The sequence below is a fragment of the Musca autumnalis genome, unplaced genomic scaffold (assembly GCF_047663935.1).
Source record: "Musca autumnalis isolate F117 unplaced genomic scaffold, ASM4766393v1 scaffold_1, whole genome shotgun sequence".
Lineage (NCBI taxonomy): Eukaryota > Metazoa > Arthropoda > Insecta > Diptera > Muscidae > Musca > Musca autumnalis.
Genome location: NW_027411644.1, coordinates 259,702,300 through 259,725,495, shown reverse-complemented (window position 1 = coordinate 259,725,495; position 23,196 = coordinate 259,702,300). Strand labels below are relative to the sequence as shown.

Below are 23,196 nucleotides of genomic sequence, written 5' to 3'. Positions count from 1 at the left end.
CTTCACACAGCGGAGGTGGAACACAATTGATCAAAAGTTTGTTTGTTAAAATGTGACATAAAGTGTTCCATGTGACACAAATTGCCAAGAACATGAAAAAAAGATCCTATGGAACAAATCAACAACCTTTTGCATTTATAAAAATTGGCCATAACTTCTAGACTATAACAGATATCTGACTAAAATAAACTCCTAATATATCCTTTGAGTTTAGTTAAGTAGAACTGGGCTCTTAAAGTTTTGGATTTCTGCACCACATCTAGCCTATATGGACTAAAACATTAAAAACAAAACAAAAACATTGTTCCACAACATCCCATACGGGACAAGGGAGACTTCTCTCATATCAATGAGTGCACCCCGATTCATATTAGCTCAATGATATGGGACCTACTGTTTATCGCCGAGTCCGAACGGCGTGTCTTAAGACACCACTTGTGGAGAAATTTTTCAAGGCTGAGATACTCAGGAAATGTCGCCAACATTACTGAGGGGTATTTTGCCACCGTTGCAAAATATTTGATATTGCCTGGCCGGGGAATCGAACCCCCGACCTTCTGCGTGCAAGGCGGGAGTGCATACCATTGCACCACGGCGGACTAAAACATTAACTTGAGTTTTTCTCGAATCAGGCAAACGGCGTATGGAACACTCAAGCATGACACCTTGACAATTGACACTTGGGTATAAAAAGTTTTTGTTGAAAAACAAGAAACAAGGGAACTTATGAAGATCTGTGGCGAGTTCTGACATCTAGCAAATATTTTGTTCTGGTGGTTTTTTGGGAAAGCCGAAGAGTGAGCATCATTCTCATTAACATGAGAAATCTCGATGCTTTCACTAGAAAAATCAGGTTTCCACTATCATCAAATCAGGGTTTCACTAGAAAAATCATCATTTTAAAAACTGAAAAGCCAATTTATAATTCCCTTCGCCGGGATGAAATCAACATATTGGTAGCGATCAGTAAATTTTGCAAGCTGTCAGTGCGTTTTGTAAACATTACTCTTTGTAAAGAAAGTAATGATGAAGTTAAACCAATGGGAGAATACTCCAGACTTAAGCAATCATATTCGATTAAAATATTTGATTGACATCTACCGAAATAAATCGATATATAAATCATATAGGGAGTATACCAAATCATGGACCAATACTGAAAATTTTTGGTGAGGAGGTTTACTATGCAATAAGAACTCCTGGTACCGAATTGCAGCAAATTCGCTTGCAGAATGCATTGCTACGAGTAAAATGCATCAATGATAATGAATGATTCGTTACATGGAAACCACGCGAAAACTTGGACCTATGACTCCAATATTTTTGTTAGAGTGTTTATAAGTCACTATGACCCATTGATAAAAATTTCAGTTCGATATACTATCTAGAAGTATTTTTGTCACACCTTCCCATGTAAGTGCCACCACTGTGCATTGGTTTATGTGAACGCGAAGGCGGTATTTATTTTTCAAGAAAATTGTGTTTTTATTCTGACCGCTTTGGAAACTTAGACCTATGCGACAATTTTTGTTTTTGCAGGAACGTTTTTACAGCCTGAGGACAGAAAGCCATAAATTGAAATATCTCACTGCTGAAAGTGTTACAAATAGTACTTAAATGAAATAACGTATCAATAAAAATAGGTAGAAGTACAACAAAATTTTCAGTGTCCACAATTTCGATATTAAATATTGTTTGTTGTTGTTTTTTATTTCCTTTCCGCATACGCAGTGGCGGGCACTTTGCTAGTTAGCTATAATTCTGTCTTAAATGAATTCTTAAAGATAATTACTTAACAACAACAACATAACTAACATACCAACAAACACACATATCACCGGAAAATTGTAGTAGGGTATTCGGTGTATAAATTAGCCATGTCATGACTAAGAAAAAAGAAACAAAAAACCTGAAATAAAAAGTTATGGCTTTGAACTTTTGACAAGAAATAAAATCTTTACCCAAAAATAAACAAAGAACCACAACAGCATGAACAGCAGTGAACGACATGACCTATATTCCGTTAGCACTGCTTACCTTTAAGAAATTAACTCTGTTTTGATGATTTTTTGTATTCATTTCTGTGGGATTTGGACAAAAAAGGGTTGAGTTCGACGACGATTCCATCCATGAATATGGTAATATCACTTTCATTTATTCGAATAAACAAATATTGAAGACGGCTTTAGCTGTCGTCTGCTTCTCTTTCTAACCATGGATACAACAATAAAAACAACAAAAAATCAGTCAATTCCAAACGGGGCCAAAATAATGGGCAGCCAAGTCATTGCCAACAACCTGAACATCATTATTGAACAAACAAATTAAAACATCATTATGATGTTAAGAATGTGTAAATGACATACGTTGGCCAAGACGAGATTATGAATTCAATGTAAGGAGAGAGTTCTCTCCAATTGTCGGCTAGGCTCTCTAGACTTTGCTTATTGTTCTCTTTGGGCCACTTAGTGTTTTGGTCAACCAGCTGGTGGTTACCTTGGCTTTAACATTTATTTTCCAGTTGTTGATTTGTTTTCATAGCCAACCAAGTGTTGTTGCTGCTGGCTGTCTGCAGTTAGCACTGAGCAACCAAGCACCAAGTCTTGGCTTGAGTTCTTGTTTTTTTCTTTTGGTTCTTTCTTTTGCAGTGGCGCTTTATTGCTGGCACACAGACGTCTTTTGGAGATTTTCATAAAAATCTTTGAGCTACTTTCATATTCTTCATTTGTGCTTGAGACGTGGTAACGTAAACTTTAACGTGTCGTTATAGTGAAGAGAAATTATTCGGATATCGTTTAGACAAAAGCAAAATAGTTAAAATGAGAATTTTGCAAGCTTGTAAGTGAATATGAAAAAATGCAATAAAAACTAATGGAAACATTATGTGGAAGGTTGAAAATCATTAAAAGACAAGTCTGGAAATTTTTAGAAAAATACAGAATGTGTATAGAATAAAAACTTGAATTTTCTATAAAAATGTGATTATCCTTTGTTAAGCATGTGTTAAAACCTTCGGAAGAGACTGAATAAAATAATGTTAAGTATAAAATAAATGAAAAAATTAAAATTTATGCAAATATCGCGTTATCCAACAAACACATTCTGGATCCAAATAGATTCTCAGAGCAAATAATTATAAGAAATGCTAATTTGAACAACTAAGGTATTTTAAAAATATAGCCAAAAATAATTTCCAAAGACTATGGAAATCAGTAACAATCATCAGCAGTTGGAAAATATTGAATACGGCGTTACTTTTTTATTTTCTAAAAAAAAAAACAACAAAAATAATACTGTTATCCGAAATTTTGGGGCAGAGATAATTCTTTTTGGATAATTCCCTCGGTGAGTATATTAAGAATCCCGAAGACGGATTCGTCGTGAGTCGAACTTCCGAGTTATGGCGTGATGAAATTTCTGCTGAAGACCCTGTAAGGCATCTGAAATTAGCGTTATATCTTTGTTCACTGTTGTTTTAACTTATTTATGAGATGAAATTTCTTTCGTCAAATCGAATGAGGATTATTTTCGTAGAGCATTTCGACCTTCTAACTCCTTCAATATCCTTTTGTTCCTTTATTTTAAGAACCGCTATAAAAGTACCACAAAAATATCGCACAGAAAATTTTAGGTACGACTCTCATTGACAACTAATTGATTGGTCATTTTGGACATTTACTCTGTTTCCACTCAGAAAAAGTATGTTTTGTGTTATTGTATATTCGGTATATTCGAACAACTAATAAATATATAACGAATATATAGAAAACTGAATATAGTCTTATTCTGAACAAAAACTGGGTAAATGCACAGAAGGACTATGAAAACGCGACAATATCGATAAGTTGTCAATGAGAACCGTACCTAAAATTTTCTGAGCGACATTTTTGCAGAACATTTCGAAGCTAAAAAACGCCATCTTGTGGTACTTTTATAGAGGTTCTTAAAATAAAGGACGAAAATGACATTGAAGGAAGAAAGTTGGAAGGTCGAAATGGTCTACGAAAATAATCCTTCGATTTGACTGGATACATATCATCTTATAAATAAGCTAAAACAACAGTTAACAAAGATCAAACGCTAATTTCAGATGCCTTACAGGGCCTTCAGCAGAAACTTCATCACGCCATAACTAGGAAGTTCGACTCACGGCGGATCTGTCCTTCGGGATTCTTAGTATACTCACCAAGGACTTTAATCCCCAAAAGAAATTATCTCTGCCCCAGATTTTCACATCCAATTTGTGTCACAGTGTAATAAATGCCCGCTACTTCGTATGCGGAAAGGGAATAAAATATAAACAATATTTAATATGGAAATTGCGAACACTGGAGATTCTGTTGTATTAAAACCTATTGCCAATATTATATTTCGATTTATTCGAATATTTTTTATTTCGAATTTCCAAAACTACGACCTCGTATCAGTGATACGGTATCAAATCAAATACACCAACAACGACTCATATTGCAAACTTCGGACTTGACTTCTGGTATTACCTCTTTACTAACACAGCATTCCCTTCACAACAACAATAACGCACATTCACAATTCAAGGTTCTAGCTTCAGCGGTTTCGCCAAGAACCCGAATAAGTCCGTAAAATTTTCGGCATTCAAAATGGCCATAAAAATCGACGTTTTCGTATATAAAGGCACCCCTCGACTTAGTGTATTTTTAAAATAGAACAAATCTATATTGCCCAATGTTCTTTAAATTTGGACCTTGAATACACAGAGGATATAAAAGTTTAATTTAAAAAATGTCCACTTCAATCCACAATTATTAGAAGAGATATTTTGAAGATTTAGAGTATTTTGAAGATTTTATGCACATTTCCAACCGAAATTCGGAATTTGTGACATGAAAGATTAGAAAAACTTGTTTACAAAAAATTTTGCCTAATGTGCAAGGGTATGTTAACCATATATAACGGTAACTTGTTGAGGCATTTCAATATAGGCCTTCTTTTAGAGTGATCTTCATAACAAATATTGTTCCATTTCGTATTTTTCGTACAAATAGCGTATTTCCAAATTATATAATTCCAGCTTTGTTCCCACACCCAACACCAAATTTAGTACCATTTAGTACTTTTCGTGCCCATATAGTAGATATTTCTCACCATAGCCGTTTACACAATACCAAAATGGTTTTGGTACCAACATGTTACAAACTTTTTGTACACATAGGTAAAAATTACTTCCTTATATTCAACATATATCCCAACCGCAATTCACGTTTCCAGCTTTACCTGTTCCCCTGAAACCAATTATAGTACTATTTAGTACTTTTTTGTATAAATAAGTACGAATTTTCAAAATCCCCTCCCTACCTCCACTCTAAACACCAATTGCTAATTTAATATCGGATTTCAAAATTCCAGTTCTACCCCCTTACAAAATCGCAAATTGTACAAAATTCTGTACCATATAGCAAATACCAAAAGTTACCAAATGTTGTTCCACTTTTGCACTTTTCGTCAATCCCACTCATCAACAGTAATCTGTTCACGCAAATTTAGTACTGTTTCGTGCACATTAGTACGATTTTCCAAAGCTTCCTCCATATCCCAAGTCTAGATTCCAACAGTAATCTTAATTCTAAATTCCAGGATTCCAGCTCTATCGGTCCCCCAAATCCAAATTGTACTAAACTTAGTACCATCTAGTACTTTTCGTAAAGTTATAGTTCCAAATTCCAAAAACCTGTTTTTGTTGCTCTTCATTAGTGACCCTCATTCCAAATTTCAGGATTCCAGCTCCATCCGTTCATCCAAATCCACAGTGTACTAACTTTAGTGCCATTTAGTACTTTTTGTGCACGTATAGTTCGAATTTCCAAACACTTTTCTTTGTTACTCTTCAGCAGTAACCCTAATTCCAAATTTCAGGATTCTAGCTCTGTCCGTTCATCCAAATCCAAATTGGGTTCCAAAAACCTTTATTTGTGACTCTCCATCAGTGACCCTCATTCCAAATTTCAGGATTCCAGCTCTATCCGTTCACCCAACTCCAAATTGTACTAAATTTAGTACCACTTAGTACTTTTCGTGCACTTATAGTTCGAATTTCCAAAAAAAACTTTAGTGCATCTTTCTTACTCCTCATCTGTGCCCCTCATATCAAATTTCAGAATTCTAGCTCTTCCCATTTGACTAATACACAGGGTACCCCATTTAGTACCTTTCAGTACTTTTAGTACCCTTCTAGTTCGAATTTCCAAAAACCCAGCCATATATCACCCCTACACACCAACAACAACCCGCATTCAAAATTTCAAGTTTCTAGCTTTGTCCGTTTCGCCTGGGCGTTGATGAATCAGTAAGTCAGTCAGTGAGTCACTCACCTCACTGTTCTTTTATATTTATAGATTAGGCATGCACAAATATTGCTCAAAAATCTGAAAACGTTTTCACATCCTGAGGCCAATTCAATAAATAATATATTCTCAAGTGAATTATGCAAGAGATCATCAAAACTAAATGTTTTATATAACTAATGTAAGGGGTGCAAGTAAATCCGCTATTTTTTATTCTTTATCGTTTTATAATCAGAAATTAGTACTCATGTGTTAATTGTTGTTGGTAATGAAACCACACGCTAAAAATACAGAGAAAAAGTAGAAATTTTATAGAAGATTTATGAAAGCATTGTTTTTATTATACCCTCCACCATAATATGGAGGGTATACTTAAATTTGTCATTCCGTTTGTAACACATCGAAATATTCATCGGAGACCCTATAAAGTATATATATTCTTGATCAGGGTAAAATTCTAAGTCGATATAAACATGTCCGTCTGTTGAAACAAGATACAGCTCGCAATTTTTAAGATAGAGCTTTAAAATTTGGTATAGAAGTTTCTATTACTCCTAAGATGTTTGGTATAGCAAATGGGCTACATCGGTCCTCGTTTTGATATAGCCCCCATACCGGGTAAATTTGTAGGCATTTATTTGTGTATTTACTATATTGAATCGTCAATACAACATCTTACACCTTATTCCTTGGTATAGGTTTCATAGTGGATTGTTTTACAATATTTTAAACAAGTGGGTAAATCCTTGGATAAATACCCGATTACTTACCCAAATGTTTGGTAAAAACTCTTTAACTGCCGAACCATCTGACGTAGGCTGACAAAATTTGGCTCGAATCTTTCTTATGTCAACTGAACTTCTGGTATTTAATCTGGGGTCTCTGGGTCCATGTTTTGATATAGCCCCCATATAACCGTACCTCCCGATTTAAGGTCTTTTTATCTGTTAGCCACATTTTACAATCTTATTGGCTTAATTTGGCACAGTGAGTTCTAAATGTGTACAAAATATCCTCGCAAAAATCTGTCAACTTATATCCACGTTTTATTGTAGCCCCCATATAAGTTACCCCGATTTGAGTATTTACCCAAGTATTGGGTAAAAACTATTTATCTGCCGAACCAATTGACGTATTGTGTCAAAATTTGGCTAAAATCTTTTTTATATCAATTGAACTATATCAACAGAACTTCTGGTACTGAAAATTGGGTCTCTGGGTATATGTTTTGATGTAGCCACCATATAACCGTACCTCCCGATTTAAGGTGTTTTTATCTATTAGCCACATTTTACAATCTTATTGGCTGTAAATTGGGACAGTGAGTTCTCAATATGTATAAAATATCCTCGCAAAAATCTGTCAACTTAGGTCCACGTTTTCTTGTGGCCCCCATATAAGGGTACCCCCATTTGGCTAAAATCTTTTTTATATCAATTGAACTTCTGGCGTTGAAAATGGCGTCTCTGGGTCCATATTTTGACATAGCCCCCATATAACCATACCTCCCGATTTAAGGTGTTTTTATCTATTAGACACATTTCACAATCATATTGGATGTAATTTGGCACATTAAGTTATCAATGTATACAAAATACCCTTGCAAAAATTCTTAAAGTAGGTCCATGTTTTCTTCTTGCCCCCATAAAACGGTTCCTAATGATTTCTTGTGTTTTTAAGGAGTTTAGTCTCATTTTTTTCACGAATTATGTGTAGTTAGGTATTTGCGGTTAATAGTGAATACAAAATGTCCTTGCCCCCCATATAAGGATGCCTCCCGATATCCTGTATTCTGAAGGTCTTTGCAGTATTTTCAAAGCCAATCAACTGTAATTTGGCTACGGCCGTTCTAAGACATAATGTCACTACCAACAAATGTCAATGTTGGTACGAATTTTGGTTTTTTGGCTAAATGGGCCTAGAACCATCAAGAGATATCTTTATATGCGGAAACCCCAAAACAGGGACAAATTTTGGCAAGGATATGAAAACTCTCTGTGCCATATTACAGCCAATACGATTGTAAAATGTGGCTAATTGAAGAAAAATAACTTTTATCGGGAGGTACGATTATATGGGGGCTATATATACAAATATATATATGGGCCTAAAGACCTCATTTTCAATTCAAAATTTCTGGTGATATAGAAAACCAGAAAACCCATGAGTCAAATTTTGGCAGCCTAAGCAAATTGGTTGGACAGTTTAACAGTTTTTAGCCACCATTTGGATAAATACTCGAAATCGGGGTTATATGGGGGACACCGTCAAAGTGGACCTACGTTGAAAAAATTTTACAAGGGTATTTCGTAAACATTGAGAACTCACTGCACCAAATTACGGCCAATATGATTGTGAAATGTGGATAATTGGTGAAAAATACTTTAAATCTGGAGGTACGGTTATATGGGGGCTATATGAAAACATGCGCCCAAAGACCCAATTTTCAGGAACATAAGTTCAGTTGATATAACAAAGATTTGAGCCAAATTTTGGCACAAAACGTCACTTTGTTCGGCTGATAAATAGTTTCTACCCAATACTTGGGTGGTTGGGTGTTTTTTACCCACTGTCCATCTGTACTCATATGGACTAAACTACGAGTCTCGTACTTGACGTATCAATTGCAAAATTCAAAAACCTTCTAATTTGAATATTTTAGTAGGTTTGGGTGCCACCGTGGTGCAATGGTATGCACACCCGCCTTGCACGCTAAAGGTCATGGGTTCGATTACCCGGCCAGTCAACACCAAACACTTTTCGACAGTGGTAAAATACTCAGTAATGTTGGCGACATTTTCTGAGTATTTCAGCCTTGTACAACTTCTCTATAAGTGGTGTCATAGACACGCCGTTCGAAGTCATCGATAAACAGTAGGTCGAATATCATTGACCTAATATGAATCGGGATGTACGCATTGATATGAGAGAAGTCTCCCCTGTCCCGCATGGGATGTTTGTGGAACAATTATTAAGTAGGTTTAATCAAAAAGTATCGCGAATTTTTATCTATCTTGGTTTACTTGTATTCATTTTCTGATTTTTTGTTGTGTTATATTGGCACAGATATCTTCGATTTATTCTGCCCAATTGTGTAATATGATATAATAGAACGTTGATTTTGACCACCCATACAATAAGCTCTTGATTTGTCACCAGTTATGGCCCTCAGGATGTTATGTCGATCCTATCGGACTGAGTCCAACATCTTCTAAGCTATTTTAGCGTCATCTTTGCAATTTTCTGTTTTTCCGAACACTAAATATGGACCAAAAAGACTCCGACTATACTTGTTTACTATATACAAAAAATTGTTTACATTCTCCCTTAGAAAATTAAATTCTACATGCATTTACTTCTATTGACAACAAACATAATACTCGAAGATTTTACATTATTGCGATTTGAGTTTCTTTGTATTTCAAATAACAACAATTTATTTTGACAGACTTTGCATATGCCCTATTCCCTGTTTTACATATTTTAATTTATATTCAAAATTTGAATCATTATTTTCAGCGCTTGTTTTATTGGTAGTAAGCCTCTGCTTGGCTTTACCTACAAAGAATGAAGCCGAAACAAAAGCCACATCCTATGCCAGTGAAGCATCACAACTCATTGCCACACATTTGCTGAAATCATTCAATGATATTGACGGAAATCAAGTTCACTCACCGTTGGGCGTAGCAACAATGTTGGCCGTATTGGCTGAAGCCTCACAGGGCGATACCTACGATGAATTCTATAAAGTTCTTGGTTATCCAAAAGAAAAATCAGCACTTCGTGATTCCTTTAGAGCAATTCTATCCAGATATGTAGCAAAGAAATACAGTGCTGAACCATCATTCCAATCTTGGTTGTATATCTATCGTAACTTCTCAGCTCGTGACGATTTCAAACAAATTGTTCAAGATTACTATTTGGTCGATGTTAAAGACATCAATCGTGATGATTACGATTGGAGTGAACCCAGCACATCATTGGATTTGGATAGCCCCACAACGGCTAGCAACAGCAAAGATGTCATTGGCTTTGAAACATTGAAACGTTTGAAGATCGATGACGATGATGATGATTTGGGTTTGGGCTTGACCACAGTTGGTGCTTACACCGATGGCTACGGCGAAGAGTTCATAGAAAAGGAAACTTCGAAATTTGATCGTTTCGTTGATGATAAACAATATGTGGAAAAACCTGAAATCGTTGAAGAATTGCAAAAGGAAAAAGAAAAATTGGCAGAACAAGAAATGTCGATTGCCCAAGAAGAAGAACAACAACAAAAAGAGGAGGTAGAAGATTTCAAGGCAACCACTGAAATTGATGCTGCTGGAGAAAAACTAGAAACTCTTGATGAAAAACCAGCTGCTGTTGGTGTACTCGACCAACAAGATGCCTCCAACGATGTTGCTGAGCTTACCAAACGTGAAGATGATTTGAACTTGGAAGAAAATGAAACAGTGCAGGACAAAGAGAAAATGTTGAAAAACTACAAAGAAGCTGATGCTGATGGCGATAGAATCATACCCATACAAGAAGTGCTAGAGTCTAATGAACCTGAAAAGGTTTCGTTGCCATTGGAGAAACTTGAAACTGTGCTGGATGATGCATCCAAAGGTTCACCAGCTGAAATAATGTTGGCATTGGAATCGCATGTTAGTGCAGCACGAAGTGTAAGTAAAGAACAAAAATAGACAAAGAAATAATTTACAATTAGAGAAGATTAGTTTAGAGTTAATGTAAAAAATAACCTTTTTTATTTCTTTCTCAGGCCTTTGGAGGTCGCAGCCTTTTCCAACGTGATGATATTGCCTCAGCTTTAAGTGCCAATTCGATTACTGGCCGTGATATTGGTTCTAAAACTAAAATGTTATTATTCAATGGCTTATATTATCGTGGCAATTGGGCTAACAGCTTCCATGAACAGCATGATGCCGAAGAATTCTTCTTTATGACTGCCGAGGATGCCATGAAAACTCCAATGATGCATTCCACGGGTAAATTCCATATTGCAGAATTGGATGATTTAAAGGCTAAAGTGTTGTGTTTGCCATATGAGGTAAGTTGGGTATTTGGGGAAAAAGTGCAAGCTTTAAAGGTAGAATGAAATGTTATGCAATAGATTGACGGCTAAATCTGGAAGCAGGAGTTGCCATCTAAGCACATGTATGTTTGAGTTAGCATATATGTACATATGTTCAACATAAAGCTGTAGACATACGTAAATATGTTTCCACAAACATCCCCGAAGGGACAAGGGAGACTTCTATGTATCATATCAATGACTGTGGGATGCACATATTGGCTCAATGTTATTGGACTTACCTTTTACCGCCGAGTCCGAAAGATGTGTCTTAAAACACAACTTCTAGAAAAGTTTTTCATGGCTGAAATACTCAGGAAATGTGAGCCAACATTACACTAAGAGGATTTACCACCGCAAGAAATGTTGATGTCCTGTTCAGGGATTGAAACTCAGGCCTTCTAGGCGGACGTGCTTACCACTGCACCACGGTGGCTACATTCGATGAATAGCTGTGCCTTGTATATAGAACATTCGTTTCTTTAAAAAGATAAAAACCCTCAGGTACTAGAGAAATGTAATCATCATTAGTTTTTACACAGCGCTGGTTGAGCGAAGATGAGAGAAGATTTACGCAGTTCATTTGGGCACCAGGTCTGATACATGATTTGTTCAGTCTAGCCGTCATGAAGTCAACTGGTATACGTGACTCCTAAAAGTGACTAGACAACCTGAATATGCACTGCATAAAAAGTGGCCTAGCCTCGAATGACATTGCGAAGAGCACTAACAACGGATATGTGGAGTTGTCAGGTGAACTGGATCTCCTGGCACATAGTCTCGGTGGTTTGAGGATGCCGTTATTAATGTAATGTTTTGGTGGGTGCATAAAAGCAGTCACGTTAAGGTCCCAAGGGTTACTAACACTCCATAGGGTTACTTATGATCGAAAATAAGCCTTTCGAAGTGCTAAACGAGGGTGAGGAATATCCAAGGGTTACAGGGGGTTTGTCACTTCAAGACAAACATTTTCGAAGGATCAGACGAGGTTGACTCGAGGTTAACGAAACCTCATAGTGTTAAACGCTAGAGATCTGCGGTTAGTCTGTTTAATGGTTAAGCGATGTAAATTCAAAGACTACGAACACCTCATAGGATGGAACTCTTAAAGACACTTCATCGTATTACTCAGAACCGGTATAGGTCGTCAAAAGGGTTAAGTGCAAGTGATTTAAGGGTGGTCGAGACTACAAGGCGTTGATCACGACCGATAAAAAAATTCTCGAGATAAAACGTGGGAACACATGGGTTACGAACAAAGTTAAGTTCAACGGACCTTTGAGTTGCAAGTTACTCTGGTCATCACTATGAAATTTTTCTCTGCGTGGGATTTTACAATTTGGATCCACAGTGTAGAAGCACCTCATAGGATTATGCGCGAGGGACAAACATACTTTTGTGGAGGGTTAAGCGATAGACACCTAAGGGTTAATCATAGGGCTAATTACGGTGGCTGTAATTCTTTCGATGTGTTAAACCATGGGGTGTTATAACCAGGTTTTGATGTTAAACGCGATGAACCCCAGTATAAATGGCACCTCAAAACGGTTATCGTCATGGGACTATGTTTGCAAAGCCGAAGGGAAATCAAAGTTAGGTTCCTAACTTTCTTCTTAGGGTTAAGGAACACTTCAAAGGGTAACAGGACCTCGGGGGTTAGTCACCTCAAAGCAAAGGGTTATACTAGGGCGACTCTAATATTAAACGCTAGGGATCCACGGCCTACAGGCAACTCAGAAGTATGTCTAATGGTTAAGCGATGTAAATTCTAGGACTACGAACAACGCATAGAGTTCATGGATGGAACGCTTGCAGATACCTCATCGTATTACTCACAACCGTTATACGTCGTCAAAAGGGTTAAGCGCAAGTGATCCAAGGGTTAGCGAGACCTCAGGGATTTCATCACGACGGATCCAAACTTCTCGAGGTTAAAAGAGGGAATCCATGCATTACGAAAAAAGGTTCAATTCAAGGGACCTTAGAGTTACACTATGGAACTTTGCCCTCTGTGGGGTTTTACAATTTGGATCCTGGCTTTAGAAGCAACTTATAGGATTAAGCGCGAGGAACAATCACAAATGACACCTGTGAGTTAGAGACACTTGATAGGGTTAATCACGGTGGGTGTAATTCTTTCGATGGGTTTAAAGATGGGGTTTCAAAACCAGGGCTTGGGGTAAAACGCGAGAAACCCCATTATAAAAGACACCTCAGAACGTGATGGGTCTATGTTTGTCAAGCCGAAGGGAAATCAAAAGTTAGGAACACTTCTTAGGGTTAAGTGCGAGTTTACCAACACCTCAACGGTTAATCGTTAACGGGCATAAGTCCCTCGAGAGTTTACGCTATTTGGATACAAGTAATAAAACAGATGGTATTGGAACCTTTGCCCTCCCTGGGATTCAACAATTTCGTTTGCTTAGGAACACCTCATAGGATTAGGCGCGAGAGACAAGCTTAAATCTCTTGAAGCGTTACGCGATGGACACGAAAGGGTTACAGAAAGGTCAGATTGTTAATCACGCCAGACCAAATATTACAAGGTCGATGAACCCCCCTTAGAGGTTTAATAGCCACGGTCCTCAATTTCTCGAAGGAAGCCCACGGATTACGAACACCACTAAGAATTTAACGCGAGGGATCCAAATCTTGCGAATACCTCATAGTGTAAGCACGACGGAACTTTAACTTACGGAGAGGGCCTAGGATTATAGACATTTCAACAGGAGTAAAGCTCAAATTGTTGATTATTTAAAGGATCTGGATCTAATTTTGGGAGTCATTGCATTCGATAGTTAGAGTTATGTCAGAATGGCCTATCCCAACAAAGAATTTACATCGCTGTAATTAGAACCCAAAGGTCAGCCTTCGATGAAACTTTCAAAACAATCCTCAAACAATCCATCAATGCACTCAAACGAAAACTTCGAACGTTTCTGAGGTAGGTGTCGTAAGGGTTTGTCTGTTGAACCATTACGGCCAGATTTATTTTATAAACAGAACCACAAGTAGTACCTTAGGTACAAACGATCTTCGAACAACCCTTAACCTGCATTTCAGTGAAAATCTTCAACCTTTGTGAGGGAGGTACCCGAAGGTGTTGTCCGATATGGACCATCTTGGAATTTAATATAAGTTTGGAAGAATTTTACGATATGCAAAGTTTCGGCCTACCCGAAGAATAAGGCTCATCTTCGAACATGATCTTAGTTTGGACAAAATATTATGAGTGGCAAAGTTTGGACCAAATTGGTTGATCTGGTTGAGAATTATTGAGCGCACCAGCCTTTCAGACAGACGGACAGGGCTAAACCGACCCCAAATTATCTGAAACGTGTTTCGTACAAACATACTTGGAGTACAAAACCTCTGATTCCAATTACGTTTAAAATTTTAATTTATTGCATGGATCCCTTTTAACTTTGAATACATTAAATTGTGCACTTTAATTTAAAAAGTATTTTTTATTTTTCATTACAGAACAAAAAATACTCTCTGATGATTGTGCTACCCAATGAAATGGAGGGCCTACACGATCTGATACAAAAAATGCAACCTAGCGATTTCAAGAGGGTCAAGAATCTAATGAAAGAACGTGATTTACATGTTGTCCTGCCGAAATTCCAAATTGAAGAAACATCTCGATCGGAATCTATGCTCAAGAGTTTAGGCCTTACAAAGATTTTCTCACGCAGTGAAGCTGACCTGAGTTTACTGTCCGATGATCGCGATTTACATGTTGATGAAATTGTGCAATTTGTTAATGTCCGTGTCGATGAAGGTGGCAATTCGGTAAGTGGCCTATCGGCAGCCAATGCCGAGGGTCGCAACAAAACCGAAGAACCCATGGAAATGTTTGAAATTACCCATCCATTCTTGTATTTCGTAATGGATTGTGAATCGGAGTTTGTTTTGGTCTCAGGAAAAGTGAATGCACCCGAAGTACAGGATGACTTACCGGTGGGTGTGACAGTTGAATTTGATTAAGCGTAGACTCTAAGTTAATTGCAGAAACTAACAAAAATAACTAAATATGTATTGTCAAGACTTACGTTTAAGTATATCGCTATTTTTATGTGTAACTGTGTATTTTGTAATTTCATGGTATTGATATAAAAATAAAGTACTTTTTTATAAAATTAGAAAAAAAAAACAAATCCCATAATGATTTGTTACGTTTTTTTTCTCACTTAATTGGATAAAGTAACGGTAAGTGAGATTTTGCCATTGGTCATTTTCCCATGACTCAACGTAGATTTAAAGTGTGTGTGTTTGTGTGTGGAATAATCAAAGCAATGATCATAACAATTAATTCACCGTCATCGCATTGTTAACGCTTGTCGGTTGTGTAAAACTATTAACTACCAACCCCCACCCTTTCTTGTCAAAGGACACTCAAATTTTCAATTGCTCGTAACAAAAATGGAAATTTATCATGCACACGTTAGACATTACGTACGTTATTTTTACATTATGAAGCCTTTGAGTTCAGTAGAAGAGAGGTAAAGTTATTTGTTTATGAAAAGATGTTTGTCATTTATTTCTTTCTCAATTTACAATGCACAGTGGGCCTAAATACCATAGATTGCTTTCCAATAAAATTAATGGGAAAATTCTTTGCCTGCATCTTTATATGGAAGGGAATTCTATAATTGTGTGCTAGAGTAGACACCGGTAGCTAAGGAATGTAGTCTTATTACTGATCGAATTTTTGCTCGAATAAAGAACGAAGTGTTGGACATCTGGGAAATACAAAGTTCTCACGTCCTTCCTACATTTCATTCATTCTGTTTTTTCTAATTATATCCTCCCTACTTAGTTGACTATAACAGAAACTTTAAGGACTCTAAGAATAGATAAATATACAATTTGTTATTTTGTTATCTTTCTTTTACCACCATTCCAAAATGTATTCAAAAAAATTTTTTTTCAAAATTCTTTGTTGTAATATCACAGCTTGTGCCCTTACAAATCATCGCACATATTCAGTACAGGTCTCCGGTTTACAGTATCAGCCGATTTAAAGTATTTTTTATACATTTCACCATTATATGTAGGGTATAATTACACAGTACAACAAAATTAAACTTTTTTTATACCCTCAGCCTTTAGGCTAAGGAGGGTATATACACTTTGATACGATGAAAATGTGCCTCATCGAAATAATGGTTTTAGACCCCAAGTATGTTTGGACGAAATGTGTTTCAGACAATTTGGAGTCGATCTAGCCATGTCCGTCCGTCTGTCTGTCTGTCTGTCTGTCCTGCTGGCTGGAGCGCACGATAACTCTCGAACCGATTAACCGATTCGGTTCAAATTTTGGCTTTCGTAATATTTTGCCCAAACTTAGTTTAAGTTCGAAGATGGGCTATATCGGTCCACTCCTTCCGGTACCTCCCCCACAAAAGTTCGAAAAAGTTCGGAAAACTTGTGCGCACGATAACTCTTTAAAGGGGTAACCGATTTGGTTCATACTTTGCTCATCGTGAAATATGTACCAGACTTAGATGAGGTTGCAATATGGACTCAATAGGTCTACTCCTTCGGGTACCTCCCACACAAAATTTCGGATAAGTTCAGTTTAGGACCTGCTCTCGAATCGCTTTGGTTTTTGTTTTAGCAACTTGTATTCACTGCCCCCCATACGATGGTACAAGTTTCATCAGGGGCAAGTCTACACTTCCTGAGGAAATAGCCTAAAAGATGCAAAAAGCCCCTACAACACCGTGCGTAGTGGATGGAACGCAAGATAACTCTCGATGGGATCTGCTAATTCTGTCCAAAATTTGGCCTTCGTAATATTTTGTTCAAACATTGTTTAAATTCGAAGATAAGCCATATCGGTCAACTCCTTCAGGTACCTCCCCCACAAAAGTTCAAAAATGTTCGGAAAAAGTGTGCGCACGATAACTCTTGAAGGGAGTGACCGATGTAATCCATACTTTGCACATCCTAATATATCTACCAGATATAGATCAGGTTCGAATATGGACTATATTTGTCTACTCCTTCTGGTTCCTCTCACACACAATTTCGGATAAGTTCACTTTAAGGCCTGCTCTCGAATCACTTTGATTTTTGTTGAAGCGATTTGCATTCGCTACCTCCATTACGACGGTAAAAGTTTTTTCAGGGCCAAGTCCATTTTTTTTGGAAAAACAGCCCGAAAGGTGTAAAAAACCCCTATGTCACCTTATGTGTCGGTCGGAGAGCACGATAACTCTCGAACTGTTCAAACGATTTGGTCCTACATTTGGTCTTCTTCATATTATTCCAATCTTAGTTTCATGGGGCAATACAGGTCCACAACTTTCGATACTTCTCCCCAATATTAAAAAAATGTCAGTAAAATGCTAGGATGATATCACTAGAATGGGGCAACCAAACTTTGGATCTCCTAATATTTTGTCAAAATTTAGTTAAACTTCTAAAATGGCCCTAATAGTACCTCCCCCACAAAGGTTCAACATTTGTGTCTTAGTGCAGTTAATCCCAAATCCACATTTTTGTCCACAAAATTCTTAAGAGACCTTAAATACATTCGATCTGTCCGTAGGTGAAAGTTTCACTTCACATTGGCTGAGGGTATATATCTGTCGGCGAAGCCGACTGACACTTTTTTACTTGTTAAAATTACAATAAACCCCACACAGATTAAAAAAAGACACGTGTATCGGCGTTTTGAAAGTTTACGTCGGGAAGTAACGTAACTAGGCGTGGCAAGTTCCGCCCATTTCTACAGGTTTTGAAATATTCGACATCAGATTTCATGGAATTGGCATAAAGTGTCTTTGGCAATATTACTGACAACAATGCGGGGTATCTTTTTATGAAAAAAATTAACCCTCATGCGAGTCACTAAATGATCGCTAAATCCCTTTTTCCAAAAACGTTTAAAAACTCCTTTAAAAAGTGATCGTATCAGATCAAAATATGCTACAAAATTATTTGTCATAAAATTTTACTATAGGTCCCCGAATACACCAAAACTCTAAATCGTACCTAAACGCCAGGAATCTGCCAAAGGTAAAATCACGTTTTAGGGTTAATGTTGTACTTTATCTGAGTTTATTAAGTTTTGTCCACAATACTTCATTCTTCATAGAAGACGTCAAATATTTTTTGAATAAATTTGCATTGATCTTTTTTCGAGTTGATGCATGAAAGTAACATAAAATTTAGTTTTAGACGAAAGGTGTTAAAAGAAATGTTCTACACAAAATTTCACTGTAAGTCCCAGAACAAACTAGATATCTAACTAAAATACTTTGTTAAAAAATTACGTTACAAAATTAGATATTATAGGTATAAATTATTTGTTAAGCTTTTAGACTCTTGATTAAAATTTATTCCATACTGAATCAAAATCTCCTAAAATATTTCACTTTTTGGGGATTGTGTCAAAAGAAGAAATGTTCCAAATTAAGTTTCATTATGACACATCTCCAGAAGCTTTCGCTTTCTATATACATATGATTTGGGACAATATTCCACCTTTTTATGCACATTTTCGTTATCTGCGCTCACAAAAAATATTTTATTGATGTTTTTTCATAATAAATTTTTTCAGAAGATTATGTATGCTCGACCCAAACTGTTTTTTAAATATCTATGGTGAATCTATATAGGGAAAATATTGATAATCCAGATCGGACTTTGAAAAATTACGTATTTTAGTACTATAAACTAAAATAAGAAAAAAGTAAACTAAAAAAATAGAAAAAATTTAAATTGAAAATTGAAAAAAGTAATCGTAGCAAAATTTTCTTTCCACAAAAAACTAAGTTAGTTTGATTTTTATACATAAAGATATGGCGTTTTTTTAAATATGGCAAAGGGAAGTACCCCTCCCTTTCGAAATTCAACAAAATATGTAGCATATTTTCATCGGGTGTCACCCTTGTACATTCCCTGAGTTGGGTTATGACAAACATTTCAAAAAAGGAATTGTCCAAATCGGTCCAGCCTTTCACAACTGATGTCATTACCAACGAACGACGTTTGATTTTTATTTATATATGTAGATATAGCATTTTTAAAGAAATAGGGTATAGAGGAAGCTCCTTCCGAAATTCAACAAAATATGTATCCTATTTTCCCTGATAATTTCAGGAAAATTAGTTCAGTAGTTCTTGTAGAAAAGATTAAAATTTAAAATTGAAAAAAGTGGCGTAAAAGTGGGCGTGGTCAAATTTTCTTTTAATAAAAACCTAAGCTGGATTATGGCGAACATTAAAAAAAACAAGTAAAAAAGTATCAGTCGGATTTGCCGACAGCCTGTGTGGATTGAAATAGGTTTTTTGCCAAAAAAACTTATGTATTTTGGGGGGGTCTCCAAAATAAGCACCACCTTCGAATTCCATGTAATATTCGAATAAATATTACGATATCCAAAGTGTAGAAAACGTAGTATTCGAGCTCTTCAGCCACTACCTATTTTGCCATAGAGGGTTTTTACAACATTCGGGCAGTTTTCTCGAGAAGTATAGACTTGGCCCTGAAAAAACTTTTACTGTCGTAGTTGAGGCAGTGAATGCATTTTGCTTCAATAAAAATCAAAGTGATTCGAGAGCTGGTCTTAAAATTAATTTATCCGAAATTTTGTGTGGGAGGTACCCGAAGGAGTAGATAAATATAGTCCATATTCGAACCTGATCTATATCTGGTATATATATTAGGATGTGTAAAGTATGGACCAAATCGGTCACTCCCATCAAGAGTTATAGTGCGAACAATTTTTCCGAACATTTTTGAACTTTTGTGGGGGAGGTACCTGAAAGAGTGGACCGATATGACTTATCTTTGAACTTAAACTAAGTTTGCACAAAATATTACGAAGGCCACATTTTGGACTGAATCGGCAAATCCGTTCGAGAGTTATCTTGCGTTCCAACCACTACACACGGTGTTATAGGGTTTTTTTTGCAACTTTCAGGTTATTTTCTCAGGAAGTATGGACTTGCCCTGATGAAACTTGTACCGTCGTATGGAGGGCAGTGAATACAACAAAAATCATAGCGATATGAAAGCAGGCCCTATGAATGAATTTTTCCGAAATTTTGTGTGGGAGGTACCCGAAGGAGTGGACCGATTGAGTCCATATTGTAACCTTATTTAAGTCTGGTAGAAATTTCACGATGTTCAAAGTATGAACCTAACCGGTTAAAGTGTTATTGTGCGTACAAATTTTCTGATATTTTTCAAACTTTTGTGGGGGAGGTACCTGAAGGAGTAGACCGATATGGCCCATTTTCGAACTTAAACTAAGTTTGGACAAAATATTACGAAAGCCAAACTTTGGAACCAAATCGGCTCATCCATTCGAGAGTTATCGTGCGCACCAGCCAGCCAGACAGACAGACGGACGGACATTGCTAAATCGACTCCAAATTGTCTGAAAAACATTTCGTCCAAACATACTTGGGGTCTAAAACCATTATTTCGATGAGGCACATTTTGCCCGTATGAAAGTGTATATACCCTTTCTACCCTAAAGGCTGAAGGTATACAAAAATTAATTATCCAAATCGGATCCGCCGTTTTCAATTAATGCCATTACCAACGAACCACATTTGATTTTTATACCCTCAGCCTTTGTTGCAACAACTTGTATTCACTTTCCCTCATTCGACGGTACAAGTTTCACCAGGGCAAGTCCATACTACCTAAAAAAATGGCCGGAAAGATGCAAAAAGTCCCTATGACACCTTGTGTAGTGGTTGGAGCGCTAGACAACCCTCGAACGGATCTGTCGATTCGGTCCAAAATTTGGCCTTCGTAATATTTTATCAAAACATAGTTTTAATTCGAAGATGGGCTATATCGGTCCACTCCTACAGGTACCTCCCCCACAAAACTTCGAAAATGTTCGGAAAAATTTTGCGCACGATAACTCTTGAAGGGAGTGACCGATGTAATCTATACTTTGCACATCCTAATATATCTACCAGATATAGATGAAGTTCGAATATGGAGTATATTTGTCTACTCCTTCTGGTACCTCTTACACAAAATTTCGGATAAGTTCACTTTAAGACCTGCTCTGGAATTACTTTGATTTTTGTTGAAGCGATTTGCATTCGCTACCTCCATTACGACGGTAAAAGTTTTTTCAGGGGCAAGTCCATATTTCTTGGGAAAACAGCCCGAAAGGTGTAAAAAAACCCTATGTCACCATATGTGTGGTCGGTCAACCGATTTGGTCCAACATTTGATCTTCGTCATATTATATCCAAACTTAGTTTCATGGGTAATACCGGTCCACAACTTTCGGTACTTCTCCCCAATGTTTAAAAAAGTCACTAAATGCTAGGACGATATCACTTAAATGGGGCAACCAATTTGTCCAAACTTTGGATCTCCTAATATTTTATCAAAAATTAGTTTAACTTCTAAAATGGCCAATATCGGTCCTCCCTAAGGGTACCTGCCCTACAAAAGTTCATTATTTGTGTATTAGTGCAGTTAATTCCTAATCCAGATTTTTATCGGCAAGTTCAAATGTCCAAAAAGGGCCACAAAATTCTGAAGATACCTTGAATACATTTCGCTTCACATTGGGTAAGGGTGCATATCTGTCGGCAAAGCCGACTGACAGATTTTTTTACTTGTTATTTATATATATCAGGAATATTGTCAATTATTTCATATTCCATTTCAGAAAAAAAGGATAAATTTTTTTCGCGCTACATCAACGATTTTTGATATGTAGGTTAAGAAAAAAATTCCGAGTACGAATCTGGTCGCGAGCCAATTTTTGGTTGTTGCGGACAAAAGTTATGGCGCTTTTATTTCGCTTTTTAAGAAAGAAAATATTATAAAAACGCTAATTATTTTAATGAGCACAATTGTTACAAAAAAGTTCTCTCGAAGTTACTTCAGCGAGTAGATTGCATAATACCTGCAAAATGTTACACAGAATTCGCGGAATGTACAAAAAATTGATAAATTATTGAATATAAGTCTACTTTTTTCAAAATTAAGGCCCATTTAGTGGTCATAAAATTACAAAAAAAAATTTTTGTGGATCAAAACTTCACGGCAAATCAAATGAGACTACAATCATACAGATTGGTGTTATAGTTTGGATGTTATAGCCAAAATAAGCACATATTTCGGTCAAAAAAATAATTTTTTGTTTAAAAAAATATTTTTCACATGCATTATGTAGTAGAAAATATTGTAAAAATTTATAGGAATACTTCCTTCATTTTGCTTAAATCTCCCAACAAAAAAACGGATTTTGCTTTATTGACATTCATATTAAAGCTTTCCCATTAGGGAAGCTAATTGGGTTGATGGGGATATATGTCAAAGCTTCTGAAATGGAAATAGAGGTCAAATAACCCATTTTTATTTATATGCATTTTTAAATACGTGTAAATCGCGTAATTATCAAAATCAGTTTGTCCGCATGTGATTTTCATGTACAGTAATACCGTATCTTTTAATTTGAATATAGTTTTCGAAATTTAATTTGGTGGCTAAGATGTAGCATCGGCTGCATCTTAGTGCCTAAAAACCTATATAACGTCGCTAACTTGCGCGGAGTGCGTATGCTTTTTGTCCGCATCCGATTTCAGTGTCCACCATAAAAATCTACATCGATATATATCTATTTCAAGGCGGTCAACGAAGAACCGTGGATGTAGCATCACACACTATTTTTTGGGATAAAATGTATGTAGCTCCCTTATCAGTGAAGTTTTCAAATCTCTGTTTCCGCTAAAACAAAGATGCTGTATTAGTTGTTTCATTGCAGTGGAAACGAACCGCAGAAAACGCGATAAAATA

At 36.5% G+C, this 23,196-nt stretch overlaps 1 protein-coding gene across 1 annotated transcript; it reads left to right on the top strand.

The window, feature by feature from the left end:
- Window positions 1-2,724: 2,724 nt before the first annotated feature.
- On the top strand, window positions 2,725-15,560 carry Spn100A (Serpin 100A). The gene is made up of 4 exons (XM_073964141.1): window positions 2,725-2,838; window positions 9,840-10,990; window positions 11,089-11,376; window positions 14,884-15,560. Exons 1-4 carry the CDS (start codon window positions 2,820-2,822, stop codon window positions 15,388-15,390), a joined length of 1,965 nt encoding a protein of 654 aa, XP_073820242.1. The 5' UTR covers window positions 2,725-2,819; the 3' UTR covers window positions 15,391-15,560.
- Window positions 15,561-23,196: the final 7,636 nt, after the last annotated feature.

Coding starts and splice junctions, on each gene's coding strand:
- Spn100A (XM_073964141.1), top strand. Junction 10,991..11,088: donor ATGTTAGTGCAGCACGAAGT/GTAAGTAAAGAA, acceptor TTTCTTTCTCAG/GCCTTTGGAGGTCGCAGCCT. Junction 11,377..14,883: donor TGTTGTGTTTGCCATATGAG/GTAAGTTGGGTA, acceptor TTTTCATTACAG/AACAAAAAATACTCTCTGAT.